The 23,988-nt window shown below is 40.1% G+C and overlaps 1 protein-coding gene and 2 long non-coding RNA genes across 6 annotated transcripts; 1 reads left to right on the top strand and 2 right to left on the bottom strand.

Moving 5' to 3' along the window:
* Positions 1-1,371: 1,371 nt before the first annotated feature.
* On the top strand, positions 1,372-16,324 carry LOC135673034 (uncharacterized). 4 transcript variants are annotated; one of them, XR_010513212.1, is made up of 4 exons: positions 1,372-12,754; positions 13,838-14,724; positions 14,972-15,105; positions 15,670-16,324. It is a non-coding gene; the product is annotated as an uncharacterized LOC135673034 (long non-coding RNA). The 4 variants fall into 4 exon arrangements; XR_010513213.1 differs by lacking the exon at positions 15,670-16,324 and having other exon boundaries at positions 1,372-2,335; positions 2,461-12,754; positions 14,972-15,490; XR_010513214.1 differs by lacking the exon at positions 15,670-16,324 and having other exon boundaries at positions 1,372-3,804; positions 12,701-12,754; positions 14,972-15,300.
* Positions 15,883-19,023, bottom strand: LOC135673033 (cinnamoyl-CoA reductase 1-like). The gene is made up of 5 exons (XM_065181709.1): positions 18,580-19,023; positions 18,346-18,500; positions 18,062-18,250; positions 17,632-17,987; positions 15,883-16,193 (listed from the first exon to the last, which is right to left on the bottom strand). Exons 1-5 carry the CDS (start codon positions 18,716-18,718, stop codon positions 16,022-16,024), a joined length of 1,011 nt encoding a protein of 336 aa, XP_065037781.1. The 5' UTR covers positions 18,719-19,023; the 3' UTR covers positions 15,883-16,021.
* Positions 19,024-21,055: 2,032 nt separating this feature from the next.
* On the bottom strand, positions 21,056-23,654 carry LOC135674903 (uncharacterized). The gene is made up of 2 exons (XR_010513766.1): positions 23,466-23,654; positions 21,056-21,697 (listed from the first exon to the last, which is right to left on the bottom strand). It is a non-coding gene; the product is annotated as an uncharacterized LOC135674903 (long non-coding RNA).
* Positions 23,655-23,988: the final 334 nt, after the last annotated feature.

Genomic DNA, 23,988 nt, shown 5'->3' with positions numbered 1-23,988 from the left:
AAAGGCCAAGAGATGATCACTGGACTGCTGTTTCCGGCCATCAGAATCCCAAGCTCTGTTCGTTTGATGATTGACATCAAACCATAGTGCACAAGACTCCTGCAGCAGAAGGATTACTTCCATAGCTCGTTGGAAGTTCTTCGTGTTTAGGACTCACCTCAAGCATCTGTAAATGATAAAATTGACAGATCCTTTTTGAACTAAAAACAAAAGATTCAACTTCCAAGTACTTGAATGAATCAAAAGATTCCTTTGATTTCTTTATTCACTGAGTTTGCTCATCAATCTTTGTCTCTATTAAATTTGCAAAGCGCAGTATTACTGGTCAAAGCAAGGAGCAAAGCAGTCTCCTCCGATTCATTCCAAAGATATGCCTCGGAGATTTCATGCATGATCTTGTCACCATTAGCATCCGATCGAGCACAATTTCTAAAGCAACTAAACCTAAACTTTTCCTAATGGGTCCAATCACACGTTAAAGAATTCCTTTGACTAGCCCATAAATGGTCTCATCATAAGCATGATTGCTCGTCTAATTAGTTTAGTCAAAGTGATGCTTCCTTAGCCAATCTAATCCCAAGTTAGACCCCTTTTTCTTTTCTCCTCCGCGGCTTAATCCGTACCCGACTTGCTTACCTTTCACGGCTTTGTCGGTCTCATAGGATACAGGCAATCACAAGAAAGGTACCTCTGCGGGTAGAAAACAAGAAGAAGGAAACCGTGCTCGTCGATTGATTTCCACGCGTCGATCACGGCCGTACGTCCGCCCATCAGGCTCAAGTGGAGTTGGCGGGGAGGGAATTCCCCGTTTTCGTACGCGGACCGATGGCGATGACCCGTCCTCACCCTGCCGCTCCAATCACGGGCGCCGAGTCGGCGGGCCCCACTCTCCCTAGATCGAACGGACGATATCGACGGCCCCCGCCCACCCTCCGAAGCGCCAACAGGACTCGCGGCCTTGGGCGGACACGTGCGAGCTTCTCCTCGTGCGGGCGGAGAACGGACGGCGGATCTTGAGTCTCGTACGCGCTACCGTGCGGGTAACTGCACGGTACCGATTGGGCCGGTCGACGGTGTCCGTATTGCGCCTCTCATAAAAGAATAATAAATGATACTATATTTTCCTAACCTTCTTCCAATACAATTATTTTCTGCGTGCGTTAACGAACCAAGGACGAAATATATTCCCCAAAAAATAATTAGAAATTACAATTATTATTAATTATCGAGAGAGAGAGAGAGAGGCATCCGAATCGGGACGTTCCCATTTAGCTTTGTTCCACGTCACAGGGAGGAGGAAGAGGAGGGCGACACGTGCGAGTTGGCGATAAATAGGATGCGAAACCGAGCGAGCGACATAGGAGAGGCGAGGTTGGCTAGCGTTTTCGCTGAAGCAAAAAAAACCCTAGAATTGGAGGTGGGTCGGGAGACAAGAATGGAGGCGGTAAAGCGCGGCCGGTGGATGGATCGCCTTCTATTTTTGATATGGATCGTCTCTTTACTCCTCATCTCTTGTTTCTCTCTCTCACAGTGTGACCGCGGTGTCGTCCGGGGGTCACCCGGGTTGACAGAAGAGAGTGAGCACACAGCGGCGACCGCACCGCCTCGATGCCGTCGCTGCTGCGTGCTCACTACTCTCTCTGTCATCTCCACCTCCCCGGCGGTGCGCGGTGGGTGAGTTGGGCAGATGTAGATGCTACTCTCCCCTTCGGTTTACTCCCGACTGCGGCTGGGCAAAACCCAACGGGCGATAGGAAAGAGGCGAGGGTGAGGATGCTTTCCATGTATGGATTATTGCATCGATGGAGGGGCGGACACGCGTGCGCTGCTCTCTCTCTTACTCATCTCGTGTCGGCCATCTGTTCCGCCGAGACGTCTCTTCCCTTGTGGGTTTGTTTCGAGGTGCGGAGATGTAGCAGCGTAGGGTCTATCATTTCATGGCAGTAGTTTGTTCCGCTCTCCTCCCGATTTCATCTTTGATGCGCCGAAAAAATTGGAGTGGCAACTCGACGAATCGAGAGGGTGAAGAAATCAGATAACAAAAGAAAATAAAAGAGAAGGGGGGTTAGGGAAATAACAGGATAACTACTGCGTGACTTTTGAGGCGCAGTTGTTCATCCGGCAGCGAGATAGGATGAGGGCAGGGTTACACGTCTTGTTCCTGTCTGTATCTTCCTCTTCCTCTTGTGCTGCTGGACGGTCTTCTTCTTCTTCGATCCGTCCTCTCCTCCTCCTCCTCCTCCTCCTCACTTTTTTCTTATTGTTTGCTCTCCATATCGTCAAGGAGCTGATCTTGGATGATGTTTCTTGGATGAGAAATCGCTTCCTTTCGCCAGTTACAGCAGATTCTTTGGATTGCTTCCTTTTTTTTCCCTCATTTTCTGTATTCTTCTTTTTTTCCGGTTCATGGATCTGTTGCTGCTTCTTTCTATTCTCTTATCCTTCGATTGCTATATGCAGTTATTCGTTGCTTCGCGCATGCTATCGGATTTGTTGGATCAGTAATTCGGACTTCGTTCTGTGTTCGCCGTTCTTAATCATTTCTTAGAGGTAAAACACGCTCAGGTTCTCGACAAGGAGGCTTTTATTCCTTGTCACCGATAGTTACTGGCATTTGAGTAATTTATGCTCCTTCCCGATTAAGCAGTGCATGTATGGACATTGTGTGTCGATTGATTGATGTATGTTAGACATTTAAATTCACGACTTCTGTAATAGCGGTGTCAAACGTTCTTGTTATGAGATTGATTGCATATGATTTAAGAAGAAAGATCTTGGACTTGCGTTTTCTTTCGTATGAGTTCTAATAAGCACCGAGGACTAGCCACTTATTTGATATCGTTTCCTGAATCTTGTTGACAAATATGAATTGTTAGGTATTACAAAGAGATCGACACTCGGTATTGTTTATTATGTGGAAAATTCAACTTTGCTATCTGAGTATTGGATATTATGGTGGGATGGCATGCTGTCTCGTTCAATGACCGTGTGGAGTAATCAAAGATTTAGTTGATTTTTGTTTTCGGTTAACTAAGATGTGTCGACATGATGATTTTTCTTTCGGTATAAGATGATTCTAGAAGAGACATTGTGTTTCTGAGATTACGAGAATACAACGCATCACTGCTTTTTTCTTTAGCCCACCTTGAGATTATGAGAATACAAACCATGATGAATTGGCAAGGAATCAGGAGGGAAAATTTTGTTGGTTCTAATTTCCCTTTTTTTTATTGTGCAATAGGAAATAATGTGGTCGTTCCCAGTTGAAATAATGACATGGGTACGTCTTTAAGCTTTCTCTGTCCGAAGACAAATGAATCCAGGAGAACAAGCCTGGAACGTTATTTTGTGTAAATTATGGTAAGAGCTTAGACGATGGAAGATGGTATCTAAGCTAGAAGTCTTTTTCTTGGCTTAAATTCATAATGAAGGCTTCAACATGGTGACAAGCACCACTTTGCTTTGACATTTTGACCCAAGCCATTCCGTTTTTCGTTCTTCCTTAGCCATTAATACCATCTCCCCGTGGGGAAAAAATTTCTACAATGTTTATTTCTATCAGAGAATCATTTATCATGTCATGTTTATTGTGCCTTTAGTTTGTTTTGTGGATTTAGTGACCATATACGCGTCACATCCTATCCTTCACTTTGTCAGTAGTACCAGAAGGTACATAACTCCTCTCTGAACTAAGAATAATTGAATGGCTCTGCTACAAGGAGAAAAACAAAGTGCATCTTGTTGTCATGCTGAGCCCCAATACAAGATTTAGAAGAGTGGTCTAGAGTGGCTCCAGTTAACTTAGTAAGATCACTATACTTTCCTGACTTTGTGTTCTTTCATTTTGAAATAGTGTTCCATGTTTAATCATCTTATTTTTGTTCTTAATAATCTTTAGGCAGATGCTCCATTGATTTTGCTGGATGATCTTAGTTGTTATTTGTGAATCTTCTGCTTAAACCATAGCACCTTATCTCCACTTTGTCCAATTTGCTTTGGGTTCAGCTAACTCTTACTAGTTTTTTTTTTCTTTTTTGTCAGCAATGACCCCTATCCGGTTCGTGCGTCGTACATGGGTCAGGAAAGCTTCTGTAACGTAGAGTTTTTTACTGTTAGGATAATGGGACATCAGCATATTTATGATTCATAGAGTACTCTTCATTTAATATGGTTACATTGCAAATAAAAATATTCTATTGATGCCAGATGCAGTAGGGATCTAAGTACTATATAGAATGTCACCTATACTCTTTTGGGTGTGCTTTGTTTAAGGTGATGTTTTTTATTGTCGAGTTGAAACACATGGAAAAACTAATAAACATGTACTTAATAGTATATTTCTGTATTCTGTTAATTATCTGGCTTTAGGGTGGCATCCTCTTTGTCAACCTACTTTATATTTAATCTTCTCTTTTGCTACCTGAGGTCTATGGGCTGGTATGGAGGCAAATACTATTCTTCTGGATAACTCGGTAGATTAGTAATGTTTTTCCAAGTACCTTTGCTGGATAAAAAATCTATAGGAACTTGTGTTGTCATATTGATTCATATTGACCTTTGATCCGTTGGACCATCCCAAGTAGGCTTTCTTTTGAATCTTTTCATCTGTTCACTGATGGTGATATCCCTGACTAATGTTCTTTGGCAAGGAGTGGAAGACCCCAGGTTATTTCATGAGTGTGGAAATACAACATGGAGGGGGGAGGGAGAGAATGACATACATACATACAATGGCATGTTGCAGTATAAGCAGGCAAGCAAGCAGAAGAGAAGACACCATTTAATGGGCATACTTAAACAAGTCCCAGCAAACCTTAGAATAAGTTCTAGCATGTCCAACACCTTGTTCAGAAAATTTAATGGGATATATAATCCCTAGCCATGAATTCGAAATCTAGAACTGGTAAACAATCCATAGCAATCTTCACCAGCTCAAATCTCCTACACTTGGTGACTAGGATTGACCTGTGATTCTTTCTTGGTTGACTCTGGTTGACAGTTTGTTTTAATGTATAATATGCAAAAAAGGCTTGATCTTGAGAAGCAATGATTTGTGTTAACATGTCCTCTTCTCTTAAACACTCATAAGATTAGTTACAATAAAATTTTCTGTCAGCTGTGTCATTCTTTGTCATCGGAGAAGGATGAATCTTATTTAATTGTTCGAAAACACGATGAACACTGAAATTTTTTGTTGTTGGATATCCAACAAAATGAACTTAGAGATCTTTGGAACATGCTTCACAAATAAGTTGTATGGACCTTTCAAATTTATGCTTCACAAATTTGTTGGAATGGATTTGTCTTTTAGTAAGTTACATTAAGTTGTAGGATCAGAAATTTAGCTAAAACCTAAAGCGATCTTTGTTTATTACAAGTCAAATTAAGGTGCATGCATGTTAGTGTTTCAAGGAAGGTGTGAGCGACCAAGATACATAGAGAAGAGCATAAGTTTTGATGCTTAAATAGATTAACTCTATAAGGTGAATATAGCAAAAGGTGATAATTTGATCGATAAATGTACTACCATGTCCATGTATTCTGTAAAACACTTCCTGAGTACAAGAAACCCAACAATTTTGAAGGAGAGTATGAAACACATGCTCAAGATAGATGCCCTAGGAAGAGATGTAACTAGCAATATGTTTGAAAGGATTTCAAAGACCCAAAAGTTGAAATATGTGACATATGTTGCTGCTGATTTACATAGGTTGGTGAACAGAAGATTCAAAACTGGTTCTGGAATGGGAGGGTGCAGATGGCCGTAAATATTTGGTTTAGGGAAGTGAACATCCCCCCCTCTAAAAAAACGAGAATTGATAAATAATATTGTGATGTCCATAAATTTTGTTAAGCACTTTTTAAGTATTAGACACACTGGAATGATAAAAGATGAAACTACACAAAATAAGATGAATTCGAAAGAGAATAAATTATAAGGAAAATGTTAAGAATAAATTCTAGAGGCACGTATCATGACCCCAACCTTCGTATATGCATCACCAAGATCAATATGTGAATAAATGTCAAATTTTGTATGTTTAAAATGAATATGTGAATAAACTAATTAACATTTTTTTTATGAAGTATCCAATGGGTGTCTTAAGTAGGTTTTTTGATGACATAGTTTGGATGTTTATGTTCATCTGCAAGATCAATATAGATGCAAATAGTCTCTTTGTTGAGCAAAGACATTTCTTTTCCTTCCATATAGAGGATGCTGGTAAGAAGAAGACTAAACTTTAACTCCAAGTAACTTAAAAATACTTGAGCTCTGTTTCCCTCTTTTCTGCCCCTTGTAACTAATTTTAAATTATTGTTTTCTCTATTTGAGCAATATGAATTGCTCGGTTAATCTATTTGAGCAATATGACTAAACTTATTATCATACCTCAACTTATGCTTTCTCTGAATGTGAATCTTTGATGTATACACTTAATTTCCATTTTTAATTTTCAATTAATGAATATGAGTTTGATGTTCTCTATGTTATGAATGGGAGGCCCAATTTTTAACTATTCTAGATTAAACGTATGGATATGTTAGGTATCAACTTCCACATGGTATATATGAAACAGAAATTTGATTGCAATCTAAAAGAGTCTACAGGACGGTCTTGTATAGTTAGCTGGTCTAAACAGAAAAGCATTCTTCTGAAAAGAGAAGTATGTTGCAGCTTCCGTGTTCATCCTTCTATTTACTCACGCGGTAGTTAGATCTTTCTCCTAACTCCACAGATTTCATTTTATGTTTTATGTTTACCAAGCTGTTAGATTTTTTTTTTTTTGTTTATCTATGTAATATATGGTGACGGGGAGTATAAGTTCGTTTTAGATGTATTAGTTGTAGTACTGTGTTGTTAGACTTGTATAAGGACAGGATACACTTCTAGCATCAAACAAGGTTTAGGGCTGAGCAACATCATAGTACTCTTTTTAATTACATTTTCTGATCATGTGAACTCCCTGATTTTTAGTAATAGCAATATTAGAAGAATCTGAGAGTTACTATGATCACTACATAAGCATTTCTATTAATCTCCAGATTGATTTTGTGGCACAAAAAACTGACTACTTAATAGTTCTTTTTAGGTAACTGTTGTATTTTGGTAATGTAGTATTTAACAAATGTAAACAGTAAGCTGGACAAAATAACCTATGGTCCATTTGATCAAAGCAGTGATTTCAATAGGCACTCGGGCTAAGCGAGGTGAGGCTCGAGCGTCACGCTTCATTTCTAGACGGTGTGCTTCAAAGAGGCGCCACTTGGGCGCTCGCTCAAGCCTAGGTGTCGGGCATTTTGAGCGAGCGCTCGAGTTAAATCAGACGATTGAACCAACGTTTTGGGTTTGGTTCGATCTCCAGTGGTTTAATTGGTTCAATCGAACCAACTAAAGCACCGATATCAACTTTCCTCTTGTGACTTCTCCAATCCTAACCCTGCTCGTGATTTTGTCGTCGAGATTTCTTCTCCGTTGTCGCTGCTTGTCGTTGCTGTCATTGCTCGCCATTGTTGTCATTGCTCGTCGCTGCTGTCACTACTCGTTGCTATCGCTCCCACTATCGCTGCTCGCTACTCCCGCTGCTGATACCGCTCATCGCTCCCACTGCCACTGCTCCCACTCCTGTTGTCGTTGTCGTCGCTCCCACTGTCGCTACTGCTGCTCTTAGTCAGCAGTCTCGGTCTTCCTTTTTGTCACATTTTTCTCACTTCGATAATATATTATTAATAGTATTTTAACAATATATTGTTAATTGTATATTAGTAATAGTATTTTTATTTATTAAATTAATAATATATTATTTTGATTTTGATACTGTTAATTTTTATTTATTTGAAATTATTGTTATATTTCAGGATAAATGACAAGTGTATAGAGCAACTTAATAGATTCTCTAATGACATTAAAATAAAATTCTGCATGGAAGTATAACTATCTAAAGGATTCAAAAGATCCTAATGCAATAATTTGTATGTTCTACGATAAAACTATTAGAGGCAGTATTTTTTGTGCAAAACAAAATCTAGTAGTAAATTTTAAAAATGCTGCAGTAAAAAGTGTCCACTTGAGGTAAAAGAAGAGTTGTTGAGTTATATGAATGAAAAAAAAAAGATGCAAAAGAATGAATCTTACGAAAATTTACCAGAAGATAATGTTAAACATCTCAAGATGATGAAGAAGATTATTCTATGAGTATTAACCCAAGTGGGAAAAAAATATACAACAAAAAAGGAAAATAAGTTATGAGTACTAAGAAGGGTATAAAAGGATCATTAGATCTATATTTGTTTCAAGGATCACAGAAGCAATAAGAGTAAACAAGAGGCTCAAAATTTAGACAAACAAATATATGTGATGCTTGTGATAAAGAAATAAGAGGAAGAACAATTCAGCACATTACTCACTTCTTCTATCAAGCTAGTCTTCCTCTTAATACAACTCGTTTAGATAGTTTTAAGGAAATAATTGAAGCTATTGGAAGATATGGTACATGATTAAAACCTCCAAGTTATTATAAGATACGAGTTTCACTGTTGCAAAAGGAGTTGAATTATACAAATGACTTACTAAAGAGTCATAAAGAATCATGGGCAATACATGGTTATTCTATTATATCAGATGCTTGGATTGAAAGGAGACGCAACAGTATAATTAATTTTATGGTTAATTATTCTTTAGGGATTATATTTGTGAAAATGCTTCATCTTTTGTAAAATCTAGAGACAAGATATATAATTTATTTGTCAGAAATTGGAGAACAAAATATCGTTCGAAGTCATAACCGATAATAGAAGCAACTATGTATTAGTTGGTAATATTCATCTTTTAATTTTTTTTAATTATTTTATTTTCAATTACATGTGTTAAAATCTTAAGTCTTATTATTTTTATTATTATTTGTCTTAGGTAAATTACTTGAAATAAAAAGAAAGCATTTATATTGGACTCTTGACATATTATATTGATTTAATGCTAGAGGATATTGGAAAGATTCTATACATCAAGAAAATTTTAGAAAGGATAATTGTAGTTATTGGATTTCTTTATAATAATATTGGGACTTTGAATATGATGGGAGAATTCATATACAATAAAGAATCAGTGAGATATGGTATCACCCGATTTACTACTTCATTCTTGACATTACAGAGCGTGCATCGTCAAAACATACTCTGAGAAATATGTTTACCTTTGAGAAATGGGGGATAAGCAGATGAGCAAAAGAAGCAAAAGGCAAGAGGGCTACTGATATCATCTTAATATCATCCTTTTGAAATCATATAATTTATATATTAAAAGTAATGGATCCTCTTATTCGAGTTCTTTGGTTGGTGGATCATGAAAATAAGTATGCAATAGGATATATTTATGAGACTATGGATAGAGCGAAGGAGACGATTAAAATGTCTTTTAATGAAAATGAAGAAAAATATGAGAAAATTTTTACAATCATTAACAAAAGATGGAATTGTCAACTTCATCGTCCCTTATATGTAGTAGAATATTATTTGAACACTGAATTTTTTTATAAGATTAAATTTGTTGGGTTTGATGTAGAAGTTTTGGATGGGTTATATCAATACGTTACAAGATTAGTTTCAAGCCTCGAGGTACAAGATAAGATTATTTATGAATGATCTCTATATAAAAATGCTGAAGGATTTTTTGGAATTCTTCGATCCAAGACAATTACGTCTTCAAGTATTAATTATTTGACATAATTAATTTCATCTATAGTATATTACTATGTTGTTACTAGTAATAACATAAATTTTATAACTGAATGATGAAATCTATTTAAAAATTTCACCCCAAACTTGTAATAATTTGTTATCAAAGTACTTAGTTTGATTGTGGTGCTTCGGGTTATAAGCGAAACTAGAGTGTCTTTGAGCATGTAAGCATCACTAAATATTTTTTATTTTAATTAATTTATTTATTTAGATAGATATATTAATATATTTTTAAATTATATGACATGACATATTCACTCACGGAGAAAAAATCGGTTGGAACATCAACGATTATATGATCTTGTTTATATAAAGTATAAACAAGCTTTAAAGGTTTGTCATGATTTACGAAATAGAATTGATCCAATTTTATTACAAGATATTGATGATTCAAACGAGTGATTGGTGAGAGAAATGAGTGACAACTTGCAAGATGCCGAAGACGAGCTTGTATTTGAATATGATAGATTGACATGGTGAGATGTGACAAGAGTTTCAGATGCTGGAGAATTACAAACATATGTAAGACAGATAACAAAGAGAAAAATAAGTGTAAAAGCATTAAACTCAGCTCTTACTATTGTTGAAGATATAAATAATGAAATATATTTTAATGAAGAGGAAAGACAAGAGGAAGATGACAAATTCAATAAAGATGATTTGTATGAAAATGATAATAATATTGATTATCATGAATGACTTTGATGTAAAATTTTATTATTTTGATTTTTGAGATTTTTTTTTGTTAATATGACATTATGATTTTGTACCTTGGATCTTCTTAATTTAATAATATATTTTTATTTAAATAATTATATTTATTAATTATATTTTTTTTTTATTTTAGCGTCTTGTTTCGCTCGGGCGAGCGTCTAGCGTCTCGAGTATTTTTAGACCTTAACGTCTTTCGACGTCTAACGTTTTTTAAATCACAAGATCAAAATGAAATTTCATACTTAAAAGTTCTTTTAAAGCATCTAGTGGGTAGATGGTATTTCACTGAAACAATATTTACTTGTCCCAATAGTTTTAGAATTTTTAAATTAATCCATGTTCTAAATCTCATGCTTAGTCGAGTACCGATAACATTTAAACATTACGAAGGAATAGCATAGCACGACACTCTTTTTTATACTTATGTTGTCAATAGCGAGATTCTTTTTGGACTCTAGGCTCTAGCTTCACTATTGTGTGCTTGCCAAACGAGTTGGTAAGTCAATCTAATGATTTTTTCCTAGGCTCTAGTGACGTCTTGCTTTCTTCTCTTTTACATGTTGTTGTGACTCGAATTTGTATTTTCTATGGGGGCCTCTCTAATCAATTACTTTCTCTTTCACATTTTTTGTTTTAATTCATTCATGATTTTCGTTTGAGTTGTCGAATCACTTTGTTTGTTCTAGTAAAATTGTATACTTCCAGCATTGATAGATCAGAGAAAACTGGTTCCTTAAATCTCAATTTGAACAGCACTGGAAAACCAAGTGTATCATTGAGTTCTTTTATGAATTTATTTTTGCCTAATTTACCGGTTCTCTAAAGTAACAAATAAAATTACTCCAGTGCTTTGACAAACCCTTCATAGTGTCTAATTTAGTTTGTTGCATAGAAATTTCATTAGTCAAAGAGGCAGTATTTTTCAGCTGGCTTTTCTTTCAAGAAATCCCACTGAGAACCCCCTTTTCCTTTAAGGTTCTTTAATTTCGATCAGAAAATTTATAACTCAATATTTGTACCAGTGATTTAAAAAGCGTTAGGCGTCAAAAGGCAAAACGCCCGAGGCGCTGGGCGCTCGCCCATGCGCTTGCCCGAGCGAAGCGAGGCGTTAAAATATAAAAATATATAATATAATTAATAAATATAATTATTTAAAATTTTAAATAAAAATATACTATTAAATTAAGAAAATCTATTAATAGTATTAAAAATTAATCATTTCAAATAAACTTAATATTAACAGTATACTATATACTGAGCCTGCTGATTGAGAAACGAGGAAGCAACGGCGAGCGGCGGTAGAGGCGAGCGACGACAGTGGCAGCGGCAGTGGCGAGCGGAGAGCAACGGCAGCAGCAGCAGCGGGAGGCGCAAGAGGCGACAGTGACAGCGGCGAGCAGCGGCAGCGGGAGCAGGAGCAGCGAGCAACGGGAGGCGCGAGCGACGACAGAGGCAACGTTTGCGAGCAACGACAGCGGCGAGCAGCGGGAGGCGCGAGCGGCGATAGAGGCAGCGTTTGCGAGCAGCGATAGCGGCGAGCGGCGACAGCGGTAGCGTTTGCCAGCAGCGACAACGGCGAGCAGCGAGATCGAGATCGGGATCGGGAGTGGCAGCGGGTTAGGGTTGGGTAAGGGTTAGGGTTGGGTAAGGGTTATATCGGTTTAGTTGGTTCGATTGAACCAACTAACCAACCGAACCATACCTAAAATCCTGGTTCGGTCGCCTTGGTTTACCCAGGCGCTCGCCCGAAGCGCCCAGCGCCTGGGCTCGGGCGAGTGCCCAACGGCGCCTATTTGAAGCGCGGCGCCTGGGAGATTAGCGAGGCGGTCGGGCCTCGCCTCACCTCGCCTCGCCTCGCCCGAGCGCCTAGGCGAGCGTCCGAGTGCCTTTTTCAATCACTGGTCTGTACATAATATATTATTCTCTTATTATCTAATCATCCATCATCTCTTTTCATTTCAGTTTTGTTGACCAAACAGATATATAATGTCCTCTGGAATGCTATATCTTATTGATTAATGGCTTTCTTGAATTAATGACTAACACAAGTACATCTCTACTGGTTTTCAGTTGAGAACCGACGCATATGACAATTGAAGGGTCTCTATTTTCGTCTTGCTTTTCTTTGATATTTGAAAGGAGATTCTCCAAAATTTTTCAAATAGCAAATAATAAATGTACTGCAATTAGCACAGCAAGAATGACAAACCACATATCTTTTGTTTATGATTTCTAACCAAATCTACTTCAGGTTTCATGGCCCCATCTAGTGTGGACTCGCCCTGCCTCACAGGAGCATTTGCAGGTTTGTCTTTGAATAAGTTTTAAAAGACCAATTTACACGATTTTGTCTCATTTTATCCTTGATTTACTGTGCCTTTTAGATTTGTCTTTGAATAAGATTTAACAGACCAATTTACAGGATTTTGTCTCATTTTATCCTTGATTAATACCGAGCCCTTTAGATTTGTCTTTGCATAAATTTTAACCACTAATTTATAGGATTTTGTCTCATTTTATCATTGATTTAATGTCATGCCTTGTCGTTGCCAACTCTGGTTGCTTGCAGTTTATTAACTCAGGCTGAATAATGATGTCTCCTAAAAGATGTCAAGACTGTTGCCATCACAACCTTTCCTTCAGGTTCTGGAATAAAGAAATTATTGCATTTTATTCACTCCAAACTATACACTTTTACTGTTAAGTTATTTTCTGTTATGTAGTCTCTCTTAAGTTTCTAAATTGTATGTGTAGAGTTACTTGCTCTGTGGTATACTTTGTATAGCAGAAGATAACCAAATAGTTATCTTCTGCTATATTCTACAATATCCTTTAAACTTTGAGATTATTTTCTCTTTCATTTTGTTGCATTTATATCCGCCAAGATGGTTGCAGTTCAGCATCAAACAAGAAAATCTGACTTCCAAATAACCTCCTCTCCGCTAGCTATAACCTTTCTTTGCCTTACTAAAATGTGGCAACAAATTCCAGTACCAAGATCTTAATAATCTTTTTCAAGAATAAGCTTCTCTGAAAATTTTGATCTAGTGGTTGTCATGTATGTTGGCATGACTCTGAGTTGGCCAAAATCAGTATGTCATAGATCCTCTAAAGTCATAATAGTCAACAGTGTACAGTTCTGTGTTCTTGTTCGTTTCAGTTTTAATACTTCAGGTAAGTTGGTGGATTTCCTTAGCTGTTGCTCAAATATATTTTTTTTCATAATGTTTCGTCCAATTTCAGCAGGAACCTCTTTTGATCTTTCTTCAGAGGGGAAAAAAGAGGGTAGAAGTTTTGATTTGAGATTTCTAGTTAATAGAAGTCGGTCTGCATCTTTTCTTGTTGCTTCTAAAATATCTTTGATGCACATAGCTCTATTTTGTGGCAGGAGGAATCTCCCCTCTTTCTAGAGGAAAAAAGGTAAAAGAAGTTGTTGGAGAACAGCCAGAGTTGCACTTGAGCTGCTGGAAGTAGCTGAGCCGGCTTAAGTTAGGAGTTGCATACCATCCACCACTTCTAAGCAACAGTCTGCTGTCAAAGATTTTAGATTTTGATAGTATCCGACCATCCGCCTTCTCTCAGGAGCTTCGAAGTAGCTGGAAAGAAGGGAACGAGATTGACAGAAAGGCTTTAAAGCAGGAAAAAGGTTTCGAAGATGAGTACTTTTTGGTGGGATTTTGGTTCCCATTTTCAGGAAAAAGGAAAAAGGTTTCGAAGCAGAGAGAACTCAATGGTTGACATTTCTGCTGCAATTGCATCCACTGGCAATGAAGGCACTGTTCAAGAACCTTCTCCGAGGCACATGTCTTTTGGTGGCCAATCCTTCGGAAGTGACCTTCCTAAGCCTGTCAATGGATCCGATCTAACATGATCTGACTTTAGATTTAGATCCAATTTTCCATATTAAACAGGCAATAACCACAGGGAGTTGTTCAACCTCCTGAAGACATCATGAGTTTTAGCCATGCCTTGAGTCTGTTCTCTCTGCTGTGTCATCAGTTTTGATAGCTCTCATACACCTTGAGGCCAAGGAAATAAATCTTCTTCCCATACACGTCGCAAGATTGTGTCCCGGAAGGCCATGCAAAAATCTTAATTTTCGGTGGAAGGTGGAGACTTCATGTCCATTTGTGAACCTGTTTGAACTGTATGATCTTGATGGCCACCCACGGTAGATTTCCCCTTGCTATGGAGTCAATGTGCTCTTGTTTATTATCGTTTGATCCCTGAGATCTGACGTCGAGATGGAGATATATGAACCGGCCTAGCCCTCGGGTAAGTCCTTATTCTACAATCTTTAATAATGTCCAAAAAAAAAAGAAAAGCTGAATAAATTCGTTCATATTATTATTTCTCCTCCTGTTCTATCATTGTTGTGTGTGGCATATATTGCATTGGGATGTGAGAGATGCTTAGGTGCATTAGATTATGTATTTAACACACTAGCAAGTTGTAATTTGCCTGATGAGATCAGTGGTTTGCAAGAAAGCGATTTATGTTTGATTTGTTGGTCATGCTACAGAGATTGATAGGAAATCTAGAAGGGCTGCAGAGGATTTGCATCTCACCAAGAAGGCATCTCGAAGGGCAGCATTTTTTATAATGGAAGATGTTTGAAGCTCACCCACCCAAGATCACAGGCCGCTTTCCCATCTGGTGAGTTGTTTTTTCCCCAGAAGAATTATGCTATCTGATAAGATCTCAAGCCTGCCTGATCATACATGTCCGAGTCATAAATCATCATCTGATGTTTCGCCGAGGAACTTACTGTGTTATATGCCAGAACAAGAAACATCAGGACCCCATTTCTCCAGAGAGAACAAATTAGTACTTTTATGTGTTTTTACTGTTCTTTTGGTGGTCTTTCTCATGGCTTTGGATCCAAAAGATTATTCATTTATAGAGTCTGGTGAAGTGTAGAAAAAGTGTTTATAGGACACGATTTAAAGCCATTCAATTTGTTGCCTTATAAGGAGAGAGAAAAGAAGAAGAAGAAGAAGAAGAAGAAGAAACAAATAGAAATATAACCCCTGTTTTCACCGTTTCTCGGTCTGAGTGCTCATTTGTGCAGTTAACTCCTTTCAAGGAGTGAGAGAAGAAGAAGAAGAAGAAGAAGAAGAAGAAGAAGAAGAGAGTCCCTGTTTTCTGTCTCTCCCTTGGTTTGATGGTTTAAGAACTACTAAAAGGTGAGATATCGTGTTATCTTTTCTGCTGATGCAGACTGAACCTGCTCACCCGACTGCATTAACGGCTCCCTCCTTTCCCTGGCGAAGCAATCGGGAGTGCAGCGTGTGGATTAGGTGATAGATATGGCGCCTTCTTGATGTCTCTGTTCCCAGAACAGACGTAAGCCTTAGGGCTAGCTCACGTACTACTCTTTTAAGATGACACAATTAAAACTACATCGGAGTGTTATAGAAGCATCAGCGGACATCATCGGAACAAGCACAATCCTCGTTAGATGGTCAACTAGAGAGAATGCTACACTTGTACGAAGGTCCCATAGTTCATAAACGCAGCAGTGTACTAATGCCACGCCTATCACCTGTATACATGCAGGAGCAGGAGGAGATCATAGCTTCTGGTATTGAGGTGGCATGACCGGGAGATGGCCCTTCTCCTGGAGGCTCTTCACGGTGTCGTACAGGCTCTGGCTCACCGGCTTACACTGCAGGCCGAGGTCCCTGAGCTGCTGGTCAGAGAAATTGTACGGCTTCTTCCGTGGATTCACCTCGTCGGAGCACCTGCCGCCGCCACCATCATCATCCCAAGGATGCATCAGTATTCTGCTTCGTGTTGTACCATATGTATGTATTACTGTATGTTTCTGAAGTATTATTAATATGAGAGCTTCGAGCCTCCCTTCCACGCTTTACGAGGCGATGCTGAGGTGGTTGCTGACGAAGACCCACACCAAACCCTCGACCGGACACACTGGTAAACCTAACATTCCGTACCAGCGACTCCAGAAACCAGTAAAGCTGGGCTTCGACAAGAACGGATGGTTGGGAGTTATTCGTTGTTAGGGTTTTTTTTTGTGCGGTTGGCATTTATTTTGCAGAGAAGACTTATGGGATCTTCTTCATCCAAGAATGTATATATATATATATATAGAGAGAGAGAGAGAGAGAGAGAGAGAGAGAGAGAGGTTGAATTATCCACTAAATCATATGAGGATTAATTCGTTATTATCATTGATAATTATTTTTTGTTAAAATAATAGGAAAAAAAAAGTAAGATTTTAATTTTGTTGAAAAAATTAGCAATCTTAGATGCTGAAGATTATAACTATTCATAACAAAATTCTGAGATCGTTTGCACCGATTTCTTAATAAAAAAAATTATTTCTCTAATTTTAGGGATTTTTTTTTTCCCCTCCTAATGATCCTATCCGAACATGCCATTGGAGCTTCTCTCCATGCCAACTATTTTATGCTTCTTTTAGTGTTGAAATGTGGGCGTCGAGTGGTCCATCCATTATTTCCACAGTTGTAAGTTGCAATCATACCCTTGTCATCATTTATAGCTTTAATGGACCCAACATACGAGACTGACGCCGAAGAGGAGTAAGTAGGAAACACACCCCATTTGTATGTATCTGTTGCTCTTTATTTATGTCCTTCTCTTCCAATCTCTTTTTTCCCTCTATTTTATTTTCTGCACATGAATCAACCTATCTATCTTTTCAGAAGTACTACAAGCTAAGGTTCTTCTTCTGAGGCTCTATGCATCTCCCATCTTAATCCTGTAAATAATCTTGTCAGATGTAAAGGGCTAATCGAGTTTATATGAAGAGTCGGAGAGTCCTGTTTGCATATGTTCAAAGTCGACTAACACGGCATCTGTAGATGAGAAAACTATGTGAAAAAGAAAGGAAAGGAATCTGAAGACCAAAGACGGGTTGGATCGATGATCACTTGTTTAAGTTCCCCATAAGTTAGACTTGGATTTCTTCCCATGACAAAGATTTCATGCATGCATTTATACGTCGGTCTTCAGTTAACGCCTTCTCTTTCATGTGATGTTGTCTGTTTAAGTTGGTTTATAGAATTGGTTTACCGATTTACCGATATCTCACTAAGATATCATCGTTTCTTCGCGATATGTTTTCACCACTTTAAAGCAATTACGTGAGAGAGAGAGAGAGAGAGAGAGAGAGAGAGAGAGAGGAGGGAGGGTTACTTGTTGGGTACGGGGTACTCGGGGAAGAGCTTGGCGAGGATGCGGACGACGTCCTCCCGGTGAAGTACACGCTCGGCGCAGATGAAGCGCTTGCCGGCGGCCCCAGCGGTCTCGTAGACACGGAGGTGCGCCTCGGCCACGTCCCGCACATCGACGTACGCCTGCACCGCGTTGGTGTACCGCTTCACCGACCCGTCGAGGTACTTGAGTATGTGGACGATGCTGGCGTTCACCTGCGGCTGCATCAGCGGGCCCAGCACCAGCACCGGGTTCACCACCGCCAGCTCCATCCCCTTCTCTCTCGCCACCTCCCACGCCGCCTGCTCTGCCACCACCTTCCCGTAGCAATACCAGTTCTGCGACGGTAGAGACAAGCGTCAAGCGTCAGCAACCATCCTTATCTCTGAGTCGAATCGTTTGGTGTAGTCACCCTGGTCTTCTTGCAGTACTCGAGATCGCTCCAGCAAGACTCGTCGACGACCACGTCGGGACCGCGGTTGGGGTCCATGGTGACCGCGCCGATGGAGGAGGTGAACACCACGCGGCGGACGGTGCCCGCCTCGGCAGCCGCAATGATCACGTACCTGGCGCCCCTCACAGCAGGTTCCACCATTTGCTCCTGTCACACACCCACATATATCTATGTTATCATCGATAAGAACAAAAGGAAGACGCGCTGGCGATCGCTTCCTTGGGCACCGAGACTTATCGCACAGGATCATCGGTGACGGGAGAAGCAGTGTGGAAGACACCCTGGCAGCCATCGATGGCCTCGCGCAGAGCGTCGTAGTCGAGGAGGTCAGCCTTGCAAAGTATTAGCCGCTCCGCGGCGCCCTCCATTGCCTTCAAGTGCGCGTTCTTCGGATCATCTGTGGAAGCAGCAGCAGTCTCAAAAGAAGATGGAAGGGCAAAAGAATAAAAGAAGCTAGTAAACGCCATTAATTTCACCTGGGTTTCTCACGGTTCCTTTGACGGTGTATCCTTTCTCCAAGAGCAGCTTCACGAGCCAGGAGGCGATGAAGCCTCCCGCACCAGTGACGCACACGGTCTGGCCATTGCCGGTGGGTGCGACAGCTTCGATGGTCATGCTGATGGCGTTGATTGGGGAGAGAGGTTATATGTAGGTTCCAGCCAGAGGCAACAAGACTGGGTGGTGTTGGTGAGAAAAGAAGGAACCAAACAAGGTGCAATTTATAGGCCATGGAGAAGCGAGAGGTGTGGCAAATGGTGAGAAGGAGTAGGTGGAGCGATGAACAACGCATCCGAGCACATCTCTCGCCTTCACCGTCAGGAAAAAGCCACTTCTTAGGAAGACCACCAATCTTTGAGGTCTTCTTGAAGCTTTTACCCACTCAATACTCGTTAGGTGAAGTGGCCTCTAGATAACAAGTTCTCAAAGGCAAGTAGGTAACATGTAGATTCTTCTTCTTCTTCTTCTTCTTCCGCATCTTAATCATGAAGCGACTCAGAATCTATAATGGCGTTGATACGATGGAGCCCATTGTTCACATCCAAATATTCATTATTCTTGTGGAGGAGACACCATTTGAGTGGAGCACAGTGACGTCCACGATCCATGCGTCTGGAATCGAACCTGCAGAATGCCATGGGTAATGCATAAAAACTCGTCTTTTAATTCAACCACAGGATAGTTAGCAATTAACAAGGAAGATAAAAGGAATGTTCCTCCAATCTACTGGAACGACACAGAGTTACAGATGAAAAATGGCAGTGATCATGTGATGCAGAACTCTTTAGAGGGAGGTGATCATCCTACTGAAAAGACGTCTACCTAACATGGAACCTATAGTAAATGGTTTGCCCGTTCTCCACATGACTAGTCGTCGTCAGTAGCAGCAGCACAACCGCGGATACCTGACGATATCACTCGATCATGTTGCAGTGCAGGACAAATTGCACATCCATTAAATGTCCTTGGAGATTGCGCTTCCACGCTGAACCCCTCGTGTTTCTTGCCTGGTGCTGCAGTCGACACGGCAGCTCCCTCATGTGGCGTGAGCATGATCCAAAAAATGCAGAAGACAAAGCATTTTTGGGAATCACTCTCTCTCTCTCTCTCTCTCATCACATAACGTGGAGGGGCCGGTGAGCGCAAAGTGCCATCGAGCATCCGCCAACCCACGCCATTGAGCTTCCACGCAAAAGTGTCAACGGCGCCACTCGTACGGTGGGAATGCGTCAGCCATAGTGAAAGCCAGTTTGGCTCACAGTTCTATAGATGGAGAAGAGAGAGAGAGAGAGAGAGAGGAGAGGGAAAAAAGAAAAAAAGGGACATGACGGAGTTTGGAATCGGATAAATTCTGTAGCATTCATATTAAATGATAAATGTGAGGAAATAAGAACATTTGGTCCCTCTCAGCACGAGAATTTAACTTAATTGATTGGTCCCGGATGAGACTTGGACTCACCGTAACTACTTTAAGAACACGCGCCTCAGAATTCAGATTTCTCTATCCTTTCGTTCCAACTGATACAATACGATGTATGCACGTATCAGAACATAGAACTAGTCAAAGTTCGTGTTGACTGGTTGTTGTTGAGAGCATAATGCTACGGTCAAGTCAATCCTTATCAATTCACTCGTAGTTGCCCCAACACTACTTCCGGAAGTCCTCTCTCTGTCTCTCTGTCAGATATGCTAAAGACTACGTGGACAGGTAAAGACTTGGTGAGGAAAACAAGATCGTGTGGTATTTCTTCATCGAACTCTTAAATCCCAATTAGTCACTCTATTTGCATTTCTGTGCAAAATAATATCATCATCGACTATGCTGATTGATATTTGGATGCGATCCAAGAACTCGAGTTTGGTCCACTAATTCGACACAGACTCCACCTAAATTTAAACCTACAACATGAAAGGGAAACTTCCGCAAGCTCCAGCACTAGCAGATTCTGCCACGCGTCGCGCGCACAGAATGTGGACGGCGTACATTGCCGCAACTCGTCCGTGGTCTATTGGACCCGCTCGTTGCGTGGAATCCACGTGGTTTCGCACTCACCACGAGAAAGTCCGCGGCTCCGCCAACATAAAATAATCCATTTGGTGCTTACAAAAGTTGATCCGATATGCCGGGTTTGGTGTTGCAAATGTCGTCTGACTTCGCTCTGTCGTCATCGCTTGTGGTGCACAACAGCAGATTGGGTGGAGTGGAAACCCACACTAGAGAACTATCATGTTTTTAAGAGCAATGCTCCTCACTATACTCGTTAATTCTATCTAAATCTAAAATCGACACGAAACACTATACTTGAGTTGGTGACACAAATGATAACAGGTAGAATATTCATGAATCTGACTTCATTTCCAATCAGAGAACATACAAATCACGCACACACTGGGCCGAAGCACTGCCATAATCATTGACGAGGAAGTATCATCACGGAGTTGACCGACAAATCATTGTTTCATGACCAGTCTTACCTTACCTTCAACCAGAGAACAAAGGATTCATACAAATAAGACGATTATGATTTCTTCGCTTCTGCTACAGTCCCTGCCCGACAATTTCAGTTACAAAGAACTGGATTACCAAAGTCACTGGATTACTACCCGGGTTCGACTGTGCTTCTGCTACAAAGCCTTGATTGCAAGTCACCACATTCTCAAACTGGTCGATCTTGCAGCCTAGCTGTGGCCCATCTTCCGTAGTTGGCGAGCCATCATGGATCAATATGGCAAAAGGGATCCACGCTGGGTGGTCCTTTCTCTCGTGGCAGAATCCTGAGATGTATCTGTATTACAAATCAATATAATCTTTGCTAGTGGCACAAGGCCTTTCGGTGCAATTTCTTCAACAAAAACATTTTCTGATGTTAGTCACAAGTTTCACCACCAGAAGCTGGACGTAATATTCCTGTGACAACCAAGTGTTTTCCATTTTGTGCAGAATGATGCCGAATCCGAAGGATCAGATGCAAACTTCAGAACCTATGCTTAAGCCTCTCTTTACAACCAAGTTTTCCAGAGTCACAACAAGTGCCCATTGTATTTTGGTAGCTAGTTATGGACAGGAAGCAAACATCAATTTACAAAGACTTCAATCTGCACAAATCACACAAAGGTCAAAGGTCCCAAACAGGAAATATTCCAAGAAAAAAGATTAACCATGATTGTTCCTGTAAGCAATTACATGGATGGTTAGTCACCAAATGAAATAGCCATTATCAGTACTACTATGCCAGTCGAACCTTGCTAAATATGTTCAGGTGAATACATAGTTAAATAAATAGCACTGGTTTTCTTTCATCATCATACCTGAATTCTTAGGTTACAATGGTGTCACGTCACGTAACTCTAACGTTTACAAAATTTCATTGATTATTTATACGAGGTCCTTGCGATCGTTGCCTAGCACTGCCTTCGAAGTACAATATCTAAAAACGAATATTATCTGGCCATACTAAGCGGTAAATTTTGTCAATTTTTTCATTACATTAAACTACATACAAAACGGAGAGATTTCAATTGTGCAACAGTCTCATGCTAACCAACAGGATTGCTCAATTAAGTTTGTGATATCGGTGCTCCATCATTCGGTACAAACAGTATCAAATGATAATAATGTGATGGCTTTTCTTTGTTTTCAGTTAATTATGAAATGAGCCACATAAAGCACCCAACAACAAGTTGTAGTTATAATCAGGATTAGAATCTTGTTGGATATAATAAGGTAAAGTACATAAGAAAATCACAAACACAACAAGTAGTTAGCCTACGGATGAAACAAGATACCCTTCTGTTCTTAATTTTACTGCAATCAAGACTGACAACATGATGACAAGAGTTTTGGAGGTAATCTGACATCAAAGTTTCATGAATGCCTGCAAGTTCTGACACTGAGACAAGGTTGATGCTAAACACAACTTGAAACAAAAAAAAAAGCCCCTCCGCAAAAGCACTCATGCCGAGTTCTTAGCTGAGGCATTTTCAGTGGTCTCCTTAAAGTTCTAGGAAAAGTCATAATAAGAGAATGATGGAAGTAACAAGGCTACCTTCTCTCATCTTTATTGGTCCATCTATCCATGCAAATTACTGAATCCCAAGTAAGGCGTTTTCATCGGACACCGATAACGATTGAACTTACATAGTCCACGATTAAGGCCAACTGTTTACGGAAACTTATATATGTTCGGAGCAGTTTTGCAACTAATCCATTAGCCGTGAAGTCAATGACACTTTACCCACTCGAGTGATCTCCATATGCCACATTACCTATCACCTGTCCTATGGAAGGCCACTAGTAACCACTGCTAATATTTTAAGCACAATGGTAATAAGCCCTAAATTAGGGTTTGTCTTTTTTACTTTCTTTTTCTCCCGCATACTAACTTCCGCCTCTCCCTCTGCCTAATCTCTCGCTAACCTTCCCAACCTTTACTTGTCGTCTTCACGCACGCCGGGCCATAAGAGATTGCCGACATGTCTTCGACAGCTAAAATTCACCTTGTTGACGTCAAATAAAAAGAAAGAACAGAGGATGGAGAAATACCAGCTACCGAGCCATTTCTACCTTCCAAATCGTAGTATTTCTGGCAAATGTGAATGCCTAGGGCTTCGAAAGCTCCTTCTTGAATATTTCCGGTCAAAAAATACACGAAATAGCCAACACAAAAAGGAGGCCTCTTTAGTGGGCAAAGAACCGTGAATGCAGCCATTGCTGTCGATTGGGCAACCTATGGTTTCTTTTCTTTCTCATTATCAATGATTCATTCGCAAAAGCATTGTCGCCGTACCCAACCTAGGAAATCCACATCGCAGCACGGAAAGACCAGACAGATCATGCAAGGGTTCGAGAGAGAGGTGCCATCACCTTGGAATCGACGAGTTTACGATGACCTCCATCTCGTCCCCCATGATGATCTTTGCATCCTTGCGAGAGGCCGACTCTGCTTCCAGATTCAGCGCCCCCGTTCTCGCAACGAAATCGAGGGTTTCTCTCTCATGCCAACCCAGCGAACTCGACGAAGGCGTAGTATCAACAGCTTTCGTCGTGTTTCGCGTTTCCTTCGCGGAGGTGGTTTTGATCCGAGTGGGATAGCCGTATTTGAATACGAGAAGCTTATGGGTCGGATGTTCGAATCAGATGTCGGATGCATCCATTAAGACCCTTATCGAACAGAGGATAGATAATGAGCCAGTTGAACAGAGTAGGGCTCGAATCGGGTTCGGATCGACCCGAACCGATCCGTTCCGTTGAGATTGTGAACGCGTAATATTCGTTTACTTGCTTTTCGATGCCATTTAATAAATAGTTTCTATATAGGAATAAGATTTGAAGCGAAAAAAAAAGATATATTTTTGTGATTTCTATCATTATTAATATATTTTAGGAT

The sequence above is a fragment of the Musa acuminata genome, chromosome BXJ1-5 (genome assembly GCF_036884655.1).
Source record: "Musa acuminata AAA Group cultivar baxijiao chromosome BXJ1-5, Cavendish_Baxijiao_AAA, whole genome shotgun sequence".
NCBI classification, from domain to species: Eukaryota; Viridiplantae; Streptophyta; class Magnoliopsida; order Zingiberales; family Musaceae; genus Musa; species Musa acuminata.
Note: the sequence above shows the minus strand (reverse complement) of the source record. Positions and strands in the feature narration are given on the sequence as shown.